Source organism: Coniosporium apollinis (genome assembly GCF_000281105.1).
Source record: "Coniosporium apollinis CBS 100218 chromosome Unknown supercont1.47, whole genome shotgun sequence".
NCBI classification, from domain to species: domain Eukaryota; kingdom Fungi; phylum Ascomycota; class Dothideomycetes; genus Coniosporium; species Coniosporium apollinis.
The window spans coordinates 170347-184759 of NW_006913309.1; the positions used below are offsets into that span (position 1 = coordinate 170347).

The window sequence follows — 14413 nt, forward strand, 5'->3', positions numbered from 1 at the left end:
GTCCCCTATGGCCTTGGAAATAGAACAGTGCGCTGTGTTACGAGCATGGGAGCACCGGGAATAATCTGTCCAGGCTGGTCATTTCCGGGCCACTGGCAACAGCAGATCCGCCCATCTGGACTATCGTCCAGTCACGAATCGCCATGCGGAGAGTAGGGCTAGATCTTGCAATGTAGTCCATGCCAGATCGTAACGCTGTCCTCGGTGCCACATCTGGAGCGACTGACTAGCGAGGATGTTCGGGACCTACCTAAGTATCCGCCTCCATGGAGCCGGATGTCCTCAACCCCGAGCTTCATGTTTCTATGTCGTGGGACCATGCTGATGCTCGCCCAAAAGATCTGCCTAAAAGTGAATGGAGGAAGAAGGCGGGTGCGGTTCTCACCGAGAAGGTTGTCGGTCTTACCGCACTGCCCTAAACAGATTGCTAGGATAGCGCATTTATGTCCATGAAAGGATCCTCTTTTTAATCATCAGACCTCAGAGCTCCGGTAAGGTCATGACGAACAGTGATCTGATGTCTAATGTGATAGTGGGTGAACCTTGCTCCAATCGCCGAGGTTTCAACACAGGAAGGTAACCTCCCCTGGGCAGAACCGCGCCATGGCTGTAGTCTTCCTCACAGGACTCCTGTGTAAGGGTTTGGGGTTGGTTTATTGAGAAGATCTTGCCCAATAGCTCGAAGCTACTCGTATTCATGGCTGTGTCTTGTCGACGCCAGGCACCATGGAGCTGGATGCTGTATCATCAAGTTGTTCTGCCTCACAGACTGTGTGTTCCTCCTTCTCGCTAGAACTTGTCTTGCGAGAAGGCAATCAATAGCTTATGCTTAGCCTCTCCTCTGCAAGTGGACTAGCCGCTCTTTCTTAGCGACAAGCAGGGACTCTCGCACCATCAGCAGTATAGAAAGTGGTTGTAGAGCGACTCCACTGCTCTTGACTAACGAGTACTCGACCGGCGTGGGCTCTCCTATAGTAAAGCCTCTAACGAGTCCGCCAACCTAGTAAACAGGAATACATATGTGCAGCGCTCACTTCAACTGTGGTCACGGCTACTTGTCACACGGTGCACAGCGAGCGCAGCGGTTAGGCTATTCAGCATTGTATAGAAGAATGCAAGTGATGTGCGATGTCTAATTCAGCCTTGGCGGACAGGGATCATCCAGCGGGAAGCTTGGGCGGCCGCGCTTGTCATCGAGATGTCGCCGCAAAGCGTCGTTGCATGATAACCACCTTGACGCCAGACAACAATACCTACCCTGTCCCCTCTTCGACCACCCTCAGTCGGCATCATGGAGGGCATGCTGTATAACGTCAATAATGGGTGCGCATATGCCGCGACAGCTTGAAGACCATCTACTGACGCGCCGCAGCTACATAGAAGGCATCGTCCGTGGCTACCGCAACAGCCTCCTAACCAGCCAGGCCTACAGCAACTTGACACAATGCGAGACCATCGATGGTGCGAGAGAACGGGTCATCAGCCCCTCCACATCGCGCTGACAGCGCATAGATGTCAAGCTACAGCTCGGCCCAGCCTATGGCGACTTCCTGGCAGCCCTGCCCCCAAACCCGTCCACTTCCGCCCTCGCCAACAAGCTTACCGAGAAGCTCGTTTCCGAATTCCGATACCTCCAAGCGAACGCCACCGGATCTCTCGCTAAGTTCATGGAGTACCTTACCTACGGCTATATGATCGACAACGTCGCGCTCCTCATCACTGGTACACTGCACGAACGAGACACGCGCGAACTACTAGAGCGATGTCACCCACTCGGCTGGTTCGAGACGATGCCGGTGCTGTGCGTGGCGACGAACATCGAGGAGCTGTACAACTCGGTCCTCATCGAGACACCGCTGGCGCCGTACTTCAAGGGCTCGCTCAGCCATCAAGATCTGGACGAGCTGAACATCGAGATCGTCCGCAACACGCTGTACAAGAATTATCTCGAGGACTTTCACAACTGGGTAAACACAAACCCGGATGTCAGGGGGACGCCGACTGCGGAGGTCATGAGCGAGGTGCTGGAGTTTGAGGCGGACAGGAGAAGCATCAATATCACGCTCAATTCGTTCGGTACGGAACTGAGCAAGGCGGATAGAAAGAAGCTGTATCCCAACTTTGGGCGGCTGCACCCCGAAGGTACACTCATGCTATCGCGAGCGGATGATGTGGAAGGTGTGAGGATTGCGGTGGAGGGAGTATCAGATTACAAGACCTTCTTTGACCAGACTGGCCTGAACCAAGGCGGTGGCTCGGCTGTAGGGAACATGTCCGGCGGCGCTGGCGGTGAGGGCAAAAGCCTGGAAGACATGTTCTATCAGAAGGAGTGCGAGATATCGAAGCTGGCCTTTACGCGACAGTTCACACATGCAGTTGTCTATGCGTGGGTCAAGCTGCGGGAGCAGGTGAGTTTGAGGTGTCTGTCCGATGCGAATGTGGGCTAACGATGCACAGGAAATCCGGAACATCACGTGGATAGCTGAGTGCATAGCGCAGAACCAGAAGGAGAGGATCGGGAACTACATTAGCGTGTTCTGATCTTCGAGGGCTGGGTCTCGGTTATGTACATATTGGCGTCCATGTATTGCTATGCGCAGCTGTTCGGCGTTGTGAGGCTTTGATTCCTATGACTTGACGGGCATCTATCTGTAAAATGCCTTCGGCTTGACCTTCCGTAATCTTCCTGCAATGAGTGCTACCTGCCAGACTCTCTCAGATCACCCAATCGTGCGTGTCGAGGTTTCCTTCAGAGTCGATGCAGGCGAGAGCAGACAAGGTGGGAGGCGCGGCTACCTGAGTAAACTGGCAACGCGGTACGCTTTCCTGTTGCAGCGTGAGAAACGCGTTGCGAGTTCTGCGCAGATTCGCCTGCCATATCATCCTCAACATCTCACAGCTTTTATTGTTTGTCGGCATACTACACACTTACCGTGACTGTACGAGTCTTCTCTGTTCGCTATTCTCACGAAAGCCAAACCACCGTCGTCTGTCGCAAGATGGATGACGCGTCCAACTGGGCCGCAGTTCACGCCCGCAGGCCTCCACGGTTTGTGGACCCAGTCGACCACATCTGCTTCGCCTGCGGTGGCCGCGGCCACTTCTCACAGGACTGCATCGAAGCGAGCGACGGCACGACAAGTGCTGCACCTCACCAAGCCATGATCCATCCAAGCCGGCTCGGCCAGATCGAGGACGACCTTCCGAACAGCATCTGCTCTGCCTGCGGCGGACTGGGCCATCTGTCCGAAGACTGCACCCCGCGAAATGGCTCGGATCCCCAGCTCATCCCACCTGGCAAAGGAGCCAACGCCGAGCCTCTCGGAAGCAACGCGAAACGGCGTCACGTCAGCCAGCCCACGAAAGAGCCTCACAAGCGACAGAAGCAACAGCAGCCTCGTCCCGAGCCAGCTCCAGGCTTCCAGCCCGAGAATGGGCCAGCTCTGCCTTCTCCTAGCAGCGTTCGGCAGCCATGGCAGCCGTATGAGCCGATGCTCATCAAGCACGAAGAGCATCTGGGAAGCGGCCAAGTCCAGCCTTCCACAGATCCATCGCTTCGACCGTTGTACAGCTACGTGAGCTGCTGGACGATTCTGAAGCGAACTAAGCTGACGAAATCTAGCCGCGAAAGTACTCGAACTTCCAGAAGCTGGCACCTGCCAACGATCCCGAACTTCTCCAGTACCTCTCTAGCCGTCGCATTGCGAAAACCTTCCTCGTTGAGATCGACCTGCTCCTCGCTAGCCATCCCGAGCTCCTTCACGATGCACGTGAGTTCGCCCTTGAGTTTAACCGCGGCAGTCCTCTTCAAGCATACAAATTCTTCATCAAGGGATACACCAAGCCCGCTCGCTACGAGCCCGGCGCGCTTCCTGAACAGGAGTATGACCTGCGTACGATGCTGCCGTACACCCTCACAAGCTCTTTGTCAAAGAAATTCGATGAGGAACTCAGCGCCTTCTTCGACGGGTACCAATACCGCGTAGACATCCTCCAACGCATCGACAAGGAAGCCGAGACATACCGGCGCGACTTCCTCGACAACCGCTCCGTGTCAGCCGGGCAGCGAAAGCTGATGACCTACACGCTGTTCGGCAACCCCGTCGACGCGTACAAGTTCTACGAGTACAACTTCCAAACCGAGTGGCTGCCCCATCGGTACCTCCCCGAGCACGTCGTCTTTGCCGAAGTAAGTAAGCCGGACGACTACGCCCTCCCCATCCCACACGTCATGGCTCGCGAGGGCGAGATTCCTGAGCATCGCCGGCTGTGGAAGGAGACGCGGCTGCGAATGGCGAGGGCGGCGGATGCGGGCGTCGACGTTATCGACGTGCTGCTCGACGAGCTGGTGCATAGGCTGGCTTGTGATGGTATGAAGAGGGTTGAGATTGAGGAGATGAGGAAGAGAGCCGTCAAGGCGATGAATAGGGCACGGGATGAGGGCAGCAGGGAAGATATCGTCGATCTGGTTATGGGTATGTCGGTGGATCCTGCTAGGCACTTGCACAACCATGGCTTGAGGAATGGCCGTCCGTATCTGAGGCCGACGACTTCACGGATGGTGCGCGACGAGGTGACTCGGCTTGCGGCGGCGCCTCAGCGGAGAGACTCGTTCACGGTCGACTCGGATGATGGATCAGTGTGTGGTGTAAGGTTGCCACGCCGTTATTAGGCCCCACCTCCGCTATTGGAACGCCGACACTGGACGGACAATCTACCCGCGACAGGTCGGATATGTTTGTTTGTGTGCTTCTGGGTTTAGCTAGGCGCTGTGTTGATCCTCTTCTGTGCTATCGCTATCACCGTTGCTTAACACCACTCTATGCTAGTGCTTTTGAACGTTGTTTTCTCCTGTATCTTACAATCCAGCCTCTATTCGACTTTCGGTACTGATACAAGTACGCAGTATTTTGAATTGAGCCGTGACGTCGCCGAAGCACCTAAGAAAGGTCCCCATTCCCATGCATCGGGAGTATGAGCCTCACCCGAGCCATCACGCCTCCCGCTCATCATATCTACCACCGGAAAATTTCTCTTGCACACTGCGAATTATGCCCGATGCACACAGTTGATTTAGCCTGACTAATACTACATAAAAGAACAATCCCAACCACAGCGCTGTCCCCGTGATCTTCAGGTACATAATCATCCCTCAGCCCATTCGTACTGCTCGCGCTCTAGCGACTCGCCAATTCGTCGAACGCAAGGCCGCTAAATACGCGCCGTCCCGAGCCGAGCCGATCTGCAATGCAACAAGCCGCAGTTGTCGTTCTGCGCAGATGGTGATTTACTGCTTTGGGAAGGCGGCATATTGGGAGCCTAAGGCTGCCGATTTCCTGCTGCTGCACAATCGGCGTTACAGCGGCTGTGAAATAACACGTCGCCTCAGAAGATGTCGCTATGCGACACCAAGTCCCGTATATACCTATGTTCGGCGCAACAGATCTGCACCTGTCGCGAAATCCAGCAGTCCCGAGCAGTGGTGACGCCAAGGCCGAGCCCAGTCACGTGCCGTTCAACTCTCACAGCAGTCAGCACTGCTCCGACAGCCAACCCAAGTCGCAATACCCCCCACAACCTCTCAACAACGCTCCCTCAGAAATGCCATCACCGCCACCCCGCCCCAACTCCCGCTCTCGCTCCCCCCACCGCAGCCGCTCGCGCTCCCGCAGCCCCCGCCGCGACCGCGAAGGAGACGCCAGACCAGCGAAACGCTCCCAACGCGGCGGAGGAGGAGGAGGATTCCGGTGGAAAGAAAAGCCACGTCGGGACGAGGAACCTAGAAACGAGGATGACGGCAGAGACGGACGGCTGAATCGGGGATATAGGCGTGAACGGTCGCCGTATCGGGGCAGGGATCGCGATCGAGAGAGGGAGAGGGAGAGGGATGAGGATGGGGGACGGAGAGGCGGGGAGGAGCGGGGCGCTAGGTATTGGAATGGAAGAGACGAACGGGAAAGGGATAGGCAGGATGAGAGGAGAGATGGGGCGAGGAAGACTGACGGCGATAGGCCTGAGCGGAAGGAAGGAAAAGGGAAAAAGAGGAGCGAGGAGAAGAAGCCTGCGCAACCTGCGCCCGCCGCGGCGTCAGGCGAGCCGATGATCATTGTGTATGTGAACGACCGGCTGGGTACGAAGGCGGCGATTCCGTGTCTGGCGAGTGATCCGATAAGTAGGTTTTCCTGTTCATCAATCCCTTGCGTTGCTGCCATTGGTCATCAAGTACGTACGGTTACTGACTGTTCGACGCAGAACTCTTCAAAGCCCAGGTCGCCGGCCGCATCGGACGCCAGCCGCACGAGATCATGCTCAAGAGGCAGGGCGAGCGGCCATTCAAGGATCAGCTGACGCTGGAGGACTACGGTGTCAGCAACGGTGTGCAGCTTGACCTGGAATTGGACACTGGAGACTGAGATGTCATTCGACCGCGTCTCTTGAAACGGGTTCTAAAAAGATACAGTGTCTCTCTCTGGGACCAAGCCATAAATCAGCCCCTTCAGAGCACGGAAGCGCCGGTGTTCAGAAAGAGTTTGACAAGCGGCAATCGCCTTGATGAGGTATTGATGAGGGCAAAGGTGGAGACGGGAGGGACTGGCTACAGGGGCGATCAGCAGAGTAGCCTTCGACGTTCTGATCTGAGGGCGGAGCATTTCGACAGCGGCGACCTCAAAATTCAAGAGACATACACATTGTCTCTTCAGGCAATGGCATTATTCATGCCTTCTCTTAGGCATTCTTGTCTTTTTGATTGACATTCTCTGAGAGCGCTACCCGTCATGCTACTCTCCGAACTCTTCGTTGCGTTTCATTTTTCTATTCCATATTTAAAACCATATACTTGGCTTGGAGCAAGAAGCGGGCACCTACCAATAATGAATCCTGATTTTGAGGCCACGTAACCACTCCATGTAAGAAGCACCGATTCCAGTGCGTGGGAAGAGTAATCCATGGTAGCAACATTAGCGTTCCACACAATAGTGGACTCTAACGAACATTGTCTAAGCGGACACGGATATAGCGAATATATCTTCAACCGGCCCTCCCCACTTCTCTCAACTCACGCGCACCCATCGCCTCAATATCTACGTCCCGAAACCTCGAAACTCCATTCTCAGCTCCAAATAACCACAATGAAGTTCCCCATCCTCCTGCTTGGCCTACTCACCGCAGGCGCAACAGCAGTGCCACTGCCATTGAGCTCAATGGATCCTGCTGCTATCATCCTTGAGGCAAGAACGGGCTCGATACTCTAATTAAAAGCCACCCCAGTTGGAAACATGCTAAGCACTTGTTTTCGCAGCCTACATGTCCGGTGGACCCAATGACCGACGAAGATTTCCTCCGAGCCGAAGCAGCTTTTACGAGAGCCGCTCTTCTAGAGTTCGCCATCAACTACGTGATGGCTTGGGAGGCGCAAGGGTATGAGAGCTGGCCGGTATGGCTTACGGAGTCTGACGTAGAAGCTGCGAAGAGTGCTTATAGGCGTGGACAAGAACTGGGTGAATGTTAAGTAGATGGCGAAATAGGGATCGAAGGTACTGGGAGGGACTAGGCAGCTTTGCGCGTACAATGGGCTTGTAGCGATCACTTCGTGGCAGTTGGCACTGTGCACATGGAAAGCATGATGAAATAGAAAGCAGAGCTCTTTAGCCGGGACAGCCCCTGCGCATCGCGTGCTACGGTCCGTCCCGCACGCCCAGTCCCTGCATTGTGAACCCTAACCCTCGAACTTTGAGAACTTCCATCAGAACCACCATCACCATTATCACAGCCACCGCACTCCCCTCCGCCTCCCACACCAACACCCACTTCTAGCGGTTCACAATGTTTCCCTCCTCATCTCATCCACCAACCCTCCACACCACCGCCCCAACGCCTTCCACAACCCTCTTCACCGTCTCGACCCGGTCCCCATCGCACACCCTCCTCGCGCGCAGCCTGCACTACCTCGCCCTCCTGTTGCGTGTAATAGTCGGAATCGCCATCATCGTTCTTTTCTGGGCGAAGTGGAGGCAGCGCGGTGGGGACGAGGCGCAGGGCTTAGGAGAGACGGCATGGTATGAAGACATGGTGCTGAGCAGTCCGGTGGGGCAGATGGCGGGATGGGCGGCGCGAGGGCTGAGCTGGACGTGGGTTGTGGGTGGAACTATGATAGGTGGGTGGGCAGTTACGAGGAGGGGGTATACTGGTTTGTCATGCATTGCGCTCCTACAACATACCCGGCTCACTATTCTTCAGAAGAGTCCCTCCTCGTGCTCCGCGGGCTCGGTATACAGACCTCAAGCTCCTCGCCCACGTACCTCTCAACGCCGACAACGCGGTTTATCCCCACGACCGCGATACAAGACATCTTCATTCACGAGGCGTTCAAGGGGTTTGAGGTCAGGTTTTATCTCGCTATTGTGGTGCAGGGGGAGGAAGATGTTGTGGTTGTGTTTCCTGTAAGTTACGAGTCACAGACAACCCAGCCGCTGTTATGCCATATCCACCCGAGCGTGCATAAGAAGCAATCTGGTGGCTGATGAGAGTAATGTAGACGCTTCTGCCCAACCGGCATATACTGGAGACGGTGTGGAGAGGCGCGCGGGCTTGTCTTTACGAGCCAGCTGCAGCGAAAGCATGACATTTGTGGTCCCTTCCGCCACGAGACCAGCCATACACGTGATATCCAACAGATCGCGATTTCGTCTTCACTTATCGCCATCGTCTTCAGTTGCCCGCCGCGCCTGCAGAATTCGCTGATCCAGCCCCTTCTTCGCAGCATACTTCGCATTGATGACTTCCACGCTCTCCATCTTTTCTTTCTGCATAACCGAGATATAGTTCCCGGCAAGCCTAGCCGTATCACCGCCGTCGAAGACTCTCGTACTCCTATCCACCAGTCAGCACCAGTAACTCAGCCTGTTCGGATGGACCAACTTACCTTCCCCGACTGTACACCTCACTGCCACTGGCCCCATCTTGCCGGAGCCCCTGCCCCGCAGCAACATCCAACAGACTACCGGCCAGTACCTCATCCATCTTCCTCCTCCTCCACCCCTCCCACAAATCCTCCATAAGCGCCTTCTTCCCCTCCGCCTTCGACCTCCCCGCCTCCGACCTCCCCGCCTCAACACCCCCACCGCCCGCACCCACATAGATCCACTCCAGCGCATCAGGTCTGCTCTCCGTGCTCCGCGCCTCCTGCCCTTCCGCAGTCGCGCCTCTCTCATCAACAAAGGGTTCGGGGAAGATGCAATCCCATAGCACGAGCGGCGAGGCGGCTGCCATTTCGTACTTGGGCTTCCGGGGATTGTTGTCGATGTCTAGGAGCTCGGAGATTAGAGTGACGGGCTCATGCCCCTGACCGATGAGGAAGAGGACGGCGACGATGTGGCGGACTTGGTGCCAGAGGAAGGCGGAGCCGTGGAGGATGAAGGCGAAGAGTTTTGGCTGGGCTGCTGATGACGACAAAGGCGGTACCGGGGCGAGAGCGCTGCCAGGAGCATCTGCGAGGAAGGAAGGAGGCGGCGTGCTGATCTCCTCGATGTCGGCGTGGAAAATGCGCCGCTGAAAGTTCGTGAGCTGCTTCGCGGGGTCGACTTTGCACAGGTTCCGGAAATCGTGCAGGCTCTCGAGTAACTTGGCTGCGGCGCGCATGCGCTCGATGTCGAGGTAGCCCTCGCGGATATGGGCACCGTTGGTAGCTGAGGCGTCGCTTGTGGGCAGGAAAGCAGGGTTGGTGAAGAAGTATTTGTATCGTCGCTCTTTGCAGTTGAAGCGGGCGGAAAAAGCGGGCGGTGGGTTGGGACACCAGGCTAGGACTCTGATGTCGGGTGGGAGGACGCGGTTCAGAAGGCTTGGGTAGGGGAGCTCGTCGTTGATGGGGTCGAATGACGCTTCTATCTTTTCAGCATCTTCTTGTGACTCCTCGATGCCCGATTCGGCTGCTGCTGCTGCGGCCTCAGCGTCCGCTATTCCAGCCATGGGGCTTTCTCTGCTGTTGTCCCTCTCGCTACGGAGCGGCCGATTACTCCTCACTCTGATCCCAACAACCTGTCCAAAAGCACTAACCCCCCGATCCGTCCTTCCGCACTTCGAGTACTCGCACCCCTCCCAGTTCACCTCGCCCCCCTCGGATCCCTCCCCATTGCCATCCACCACGAATCCGCCGTCCTTGTCCCGCGGGAAGATTAGCCTTGTCTTCCGCAGCGCCCGAGATAGTTCCTCCTCTACCGTCGGCAGCGGCGTGGTGTTATTCGCGTGATGCTCGTAGCCGTTGTAGCGGCCGCCTAGGTACGCGAACTTGAGAGCGATGAGGCGGGTGGTGTATCTGCTTGGGTCGAAGGGGGTGGGGGGTTTCTTGGGCTTTCGGCAAGCGCGCGGTGCGTCCGGGGCAGTTGGAATGCCGGATGCAATGGTGGTGGTGGTGCATGCGTGGGAGACACCGTTGGAGGAGAAGCGCTCGTTGGAAGCTTTGAGCCGGGCTTCGAGCTCGGTGACGTGCGCGATGAGGCGGGAGTTGCTCCAGGAGGAATAATCTGTCGTTGAAGCCTGCTGCTTGTCGGCCATGATGACTTTCGTGGACGTGGAGCTGCTTCGGTATGGCGAGGGAAGGAAACGCAAGCTCGATTTATGACTGTAGCTCGAACATGATGCTGGAATACGACGGAGAGTGGTGACCCATCGCCTCATACTCGTCGCCGTGATTCATTATGCGGGAGGTGTTCATCGTAGAAATCCTTTAGATGTAACTGACTCGTCAAACTTTTTTCTCTGGAATGCCTAAAGAAATGCGTGAGTCAGGGAGACGTCGCCCTTTTACAATGCCCAGTCATGGGAAATACTGGACATCTCACAACTCACCACCGGAAGTCCGTTCCACGACTGTAGGGGCTTATACTCCATTGTTTACGTACTCTTCATTACTGCTTAATCATCTACAGCGATCTCGATTCCCATTCTCCCTAATCTACCCACTCACTGTTACTCAAACCATCCCACCGCCAAAGCTACCGTACCGCTACTCTATCCAGCCTTTCACCTTTTCAAGCACCTCCTCAACTGTCGTCTTCCCATCCCCAATCTCCTCCATCTCCCCCTCAAGCCATGCCCTAGCCTTCCCAACCACGAGCTCCCAAACGTCCCTCTCATCTCCCAATTTACCCTCGAAGAACGCGACGACCGTCAGCGTAGCAAATGTCCTCCGGTCCATCCACCCTACCCGCGTCCACATTTCTGCCATCCTCTCCTCCGTAACCCCCAACACGGACAGCAGCTCCGGCATCCACTCCCAGAACCCCTCGAATGTCTGCAGCTCAATCAGGTCTCTTGCTTTATCACCCGTCGTCCTCGACCGGTCCTGGACCGCCTCAGCCCTGGAAGCCATCTGGGCTCTCGGAGATTTCTTGGAGCCCATCGAAAAGTAACGCGCTCCCCTTGAAGCCCACACATCCTCCATCCCCGCCTTTTGCGCTTCGCGAGACCTCATGGCAGCGCCCTCGAGCTTCTCGCCACGCTCAGCAACACGCGCCACGATTTCCCGGATCTGGTCAGCGTTATCGTCCTGTGACTCGATGTCCAGGCTACGCCCCGCCAGAGCCGGTGTTCGGTCATACGACGGAGCAGCAGCGCTGAAGAGGCCACCAGAAGAAGTTGGGGAAGCGGAGCTGCCGAAGAGACTGTACCCCAACTGTGATGCTGGTGGTGGTGGGCTGCGGGCGCTGAGCACTTGGTCCCTGCCGGAGGATTTCCTGCGGCCCAACACAGAGCCGCGCTCAATCGCCTGAGCGGACGTACCCTGCAATGACTGTTGCTGCGACTGTTGCTGTTGCTGCTGCTGCGCGCCGAAGCTGCCGAATGCAGAGGCAGACCCGCCGAAGAGAGCGGATCCTGACTGCGCGGGTGCCTGCGACATGGCCAATAGCTGCTTTTGCGGCCCTCGCCGAGCCTCGCTCTGGCTTGATTCGAGAACCGATGGCGCATGCCCTACATAGCGACGGTCAACGTTGAGTGACATACGGCTGAGGCTACTGTATTTGTAGTTCTGTGGACTAGTTGCTGCCGATGGAGAATTAATGCTGCTGTACTCATCTGCTCTTTGGTCGTCATCGAGATACCCTACGTGCTCGGCCATGGTTTCATCCCCATCGCGGTCTTTCGCCTTGCTGTTCGCCTCAACAGCTACGAAAGAGCACCACTTCCCGCCGACCTGATACTGCAGCCCTAGGCGCACAGCCTCTCGTTCAACCATCTCTTCAAAGCGGCCCGGATACTTGTCCTTTAGCAACGTCCCATCTTCGCACTTGGCTTCCGTGAGCCAGCCTCGGCCGTCTTCAAGCTCACGGATGGCTTCCCTGGCGGCGAGCTGATGAATCGTTTGGCCCGGCTGCTCTAAGACCTGTACTGGGATCTCGAGCTCCAGCGGCCCGTGCTGGGACGTCCCGCGCAGAATGACGGACTTCGGTGGATGCTTCTGTTCGGTATCGGGGGACATGAGCAGGTAGATGGAGGTCCGGATGAAGGGGAAGAGAGGCGGAATGCGATGCGGTGCTTGAAGGAGCTTGGGTACTGAGATGTGTGGTAAGTGTTTGTAACGCGCTTGGCCATCGTGATCGGCAGGCATCGGTTCGTCTTTGTCGAGGTCGACGGAGGTGTCGAATAGAGAGATCGGCTTTGGCGCGGCCAGCGGCTTTTCTTCTTGAGGTGCTTCTCTAGACAGATCGAGCTTGACCCGCAGGCAGTCGGAGACTTTCTCAATGATCTCGAAGTCCTCTTCATCTGTGTCCGTGTCCGCGTTGCCCGGAGCCTAATTCCAACAGTTAGTGCGATTGTGAACGTCATGGAGAGAGTACAAGTCTTGGGTGCCGGCGAAATTCTTCCACCAAATTGCACAGCAAATGCAGAGGTTCTTCTTAGTCTAGCAGAAGCGCAAGGAATAGGTTGGAACGAACTCACTTCTGTATCTAGACCCTTGCCGTACACGATCTCGATGGTGTAGTCATTAACATGAGGAGACAACGCCCCCTTGAGCATGCGAACGACCTTCGTATCGAGCTTCTCTTCCTCGCCCATAGCTTGCGAAAAGCCGTTGCCCGCCCGTGCCACACCCTCGATAAGCGCATGCGAAACGCTGTTACCCACACCGAGCGTAAACACTCGGATCGGCGCCGTACTCTGATTAACCTCTTTGTTAAGATATGTGAACAGCTGATCTTGATCCCAGATCTCGCCGTCGGTCAATAGCATGACCTCGAGTGACATGTCCTTGAACCGGCGCTCGATGGTGGCCATGAGCGGCGCATACATTTCTGTACCGCCGTAGTTGGCCTGAAATATCTCAACGTGCCTAACAGCTTCATCAAGCGTGCTTTGGCTGTAAGACTGGCTCTTGGGCCAGAGGAATGAGTGGCTGCTGCCAAAGGAGCAAATGTTGAACTTGACGCCGATGGGAAGCGACTTGAGGAAGATCTTGAGGGCCGAAACGGCTGCAGGCATCTTCCTGCCACCCATGCTGCCGCTTCGATCGCACACGAAGACGATCTCTGGCTTGGCTGCTGGTAGAGAGAACTTCGGCACTAGGGTTGCCAGGAGTGCGCGGTGATGAGGCAGAGCGGGATGAGTTTCCAGCATCGCTTTTGGTACGCCAGTATCTTTGGCAACAATCTGGAGTATGAAATCTTTCTCAAGCTCGCAGCTACCAAGGGTGAGCGTTGCGGATGCCTTGGTCATCTGGGGATCTTCGTCCGGCGCGGTCGATGTAGTGCCCATCGAGACCGCGATGGGATGACTCGGCGACTGTAACTTCCGGATGAAAGAGCCTTCGCTCACGATAGCGTCCACAGTTATCTGCATGCCACCGTTCGACTGCGCTGGGCTGCCGCCAGCCCGGGCGAGCTCTCCGGGGTAGGTGCCATACCGGGGTGAGATGGATGTTGGAATGGTGAACCGGATGCCATCAACCTCAGCATCGTGCTTCAACTCCCCAAGGTAGGTGATCTCGACGACGATCTTAGCACCCGCTGGCACGTTACCGACAGTCGTGGTGAAAACGTCGGAGGCATCGGGCAGCTGCTCCAACAGACCAGCGGTTTCGCCGCGGTCGACGGCTTCTTGATACACAGCACGTGCCTTTTCTTTTTCTTTGACCACACCCTCGATCACTCGGTCGCCGACGTGGCACGTGAAGCCAACGACGCTGACGCCATTGTAGAGTGGAAAGGTATACCGGAGTTGCTTGATGCCTTTGTCGGAAGGGTTGATAAAGGCTTGTGTGAGCTTCGTACGCGAGGTCGTTGACAGGACAGTCGTATGTGCTTTGAGCTCAACTTGAGGTAGATAGTGTTTCTGATAGGCGATGTGCCACTGGCTGTGCACTGGGATGGTATAGTAGAACCCGCAAATGTAACCCATGCCTTGTCCTCGAGCTGGTTGG

General features: G+C 56.2%; 6 protein-coding genes across 6 annotated transcripts; 4 read left to right on the forward strand and 2 right to left on the reverse strand.

Moving 5' to 3' along the window:
- Positions 1–1319: 1319 nt before the first annotated feature.
- Positions 1320–2541, forward strand: W97_07986 (V-type proton ATPase subunit D; the record flags this gene model as incomplete). Its single annotated transcript, XM_007785855.1, has 3 exons — positions 1320–1461; positions 1513–2408; positions 2458–2541. 3 exons carry the CDS (start codon positions 1320–1322, stop codon positions 2539–2541), a joined length of 1122 nt encoding a protein of 373 aa, XP_007784045.1.
- A 458-nt stretch (positions 2542–2999) lies between these two features.
- On the forward strand, positions 3000–4672 carry W97_07987 (uncharacterized protein; the record flags this gene model as incomplete). The annotated part of the gene is made up of 2 exons (XM_007785856.1): positions 3000–3575; positions 3623–4672. 2 exons carry the CDS (start codon positions 3000–3002, stop codon positions 4670–4672), a joined length of 1626 nt encoding a protein of 541 aa, XP_007784046.1.
- A 728-nt stretch (positions 4673–5400) lies between these two features.
- On the forward strand, positions 5401–6413 carry W97_07988 (uncharacterized protein; the record flags this gene model as incomplete). The annotated part of the gene is made up of 2 exons (XM_007785857.1): positions 5401–6172; positions 6253–6413. 2 exons carry the CDS (start codon positions 5401–5403, stop codon positions 6411–6413), a joined length of 933 nt encoding a protein of 310 aa, XP_007784047.1.
- A 1411-nt stretch (positions 6414–7824) lies between these two features.
- W97_07989 (uncharacterized protein) lies at positions 7825–8623 on the forward strand (the record flags this gene model as incomplete). Its single annotated transcript, XM_007785858.1, has 3 exons — positions 7825–8188; positions 8239–8441; positions 8537–8623. The coding sequence occupies 3 exons, from the start codon at positions 7825–7827 to the stop codon at positions 8621–8623; spliced, it is 654 nt and encodes a 217-aa protein (XP_007784048.1).
- A 67-nt stretch (positions 8624–8690) lies between these two features.
- Positions 8691–10551, reverse strand: W97_07990 (uncharacterized protein; the record flags this gene model as incomplete). Its single annotated transcript, XM_007785859.1, has 2 exons — positions 8691–8871; positions 8924–10551. 2 exons carry the CDS (start codon positions 10549–10551, stop codon positions 8691–8693), a joined length of 1809 nt encoding a protein of 602 aa, XP_007784049.1.
- Positions 10552–11002: 451 nt separating this feature from the next.
- Positions 11003–14391, reverse strand: W97_07991 (uncharacterized protein; the record flags this gene model as incomplete). Its single annotated transcript, XM_007785860.1, has 2 exons — positions 11003–12787; positions 12937–14391. 2 exons carry the CDS (start codon positions 14389–14391, stop codon positions 11003–11005), a joined length of 3240 nt encoding a protein of 1079 aa, XP_007784050.1.
- Between the last annotated feature and the right edge of the window lie 22 nt (positions 14392–14413).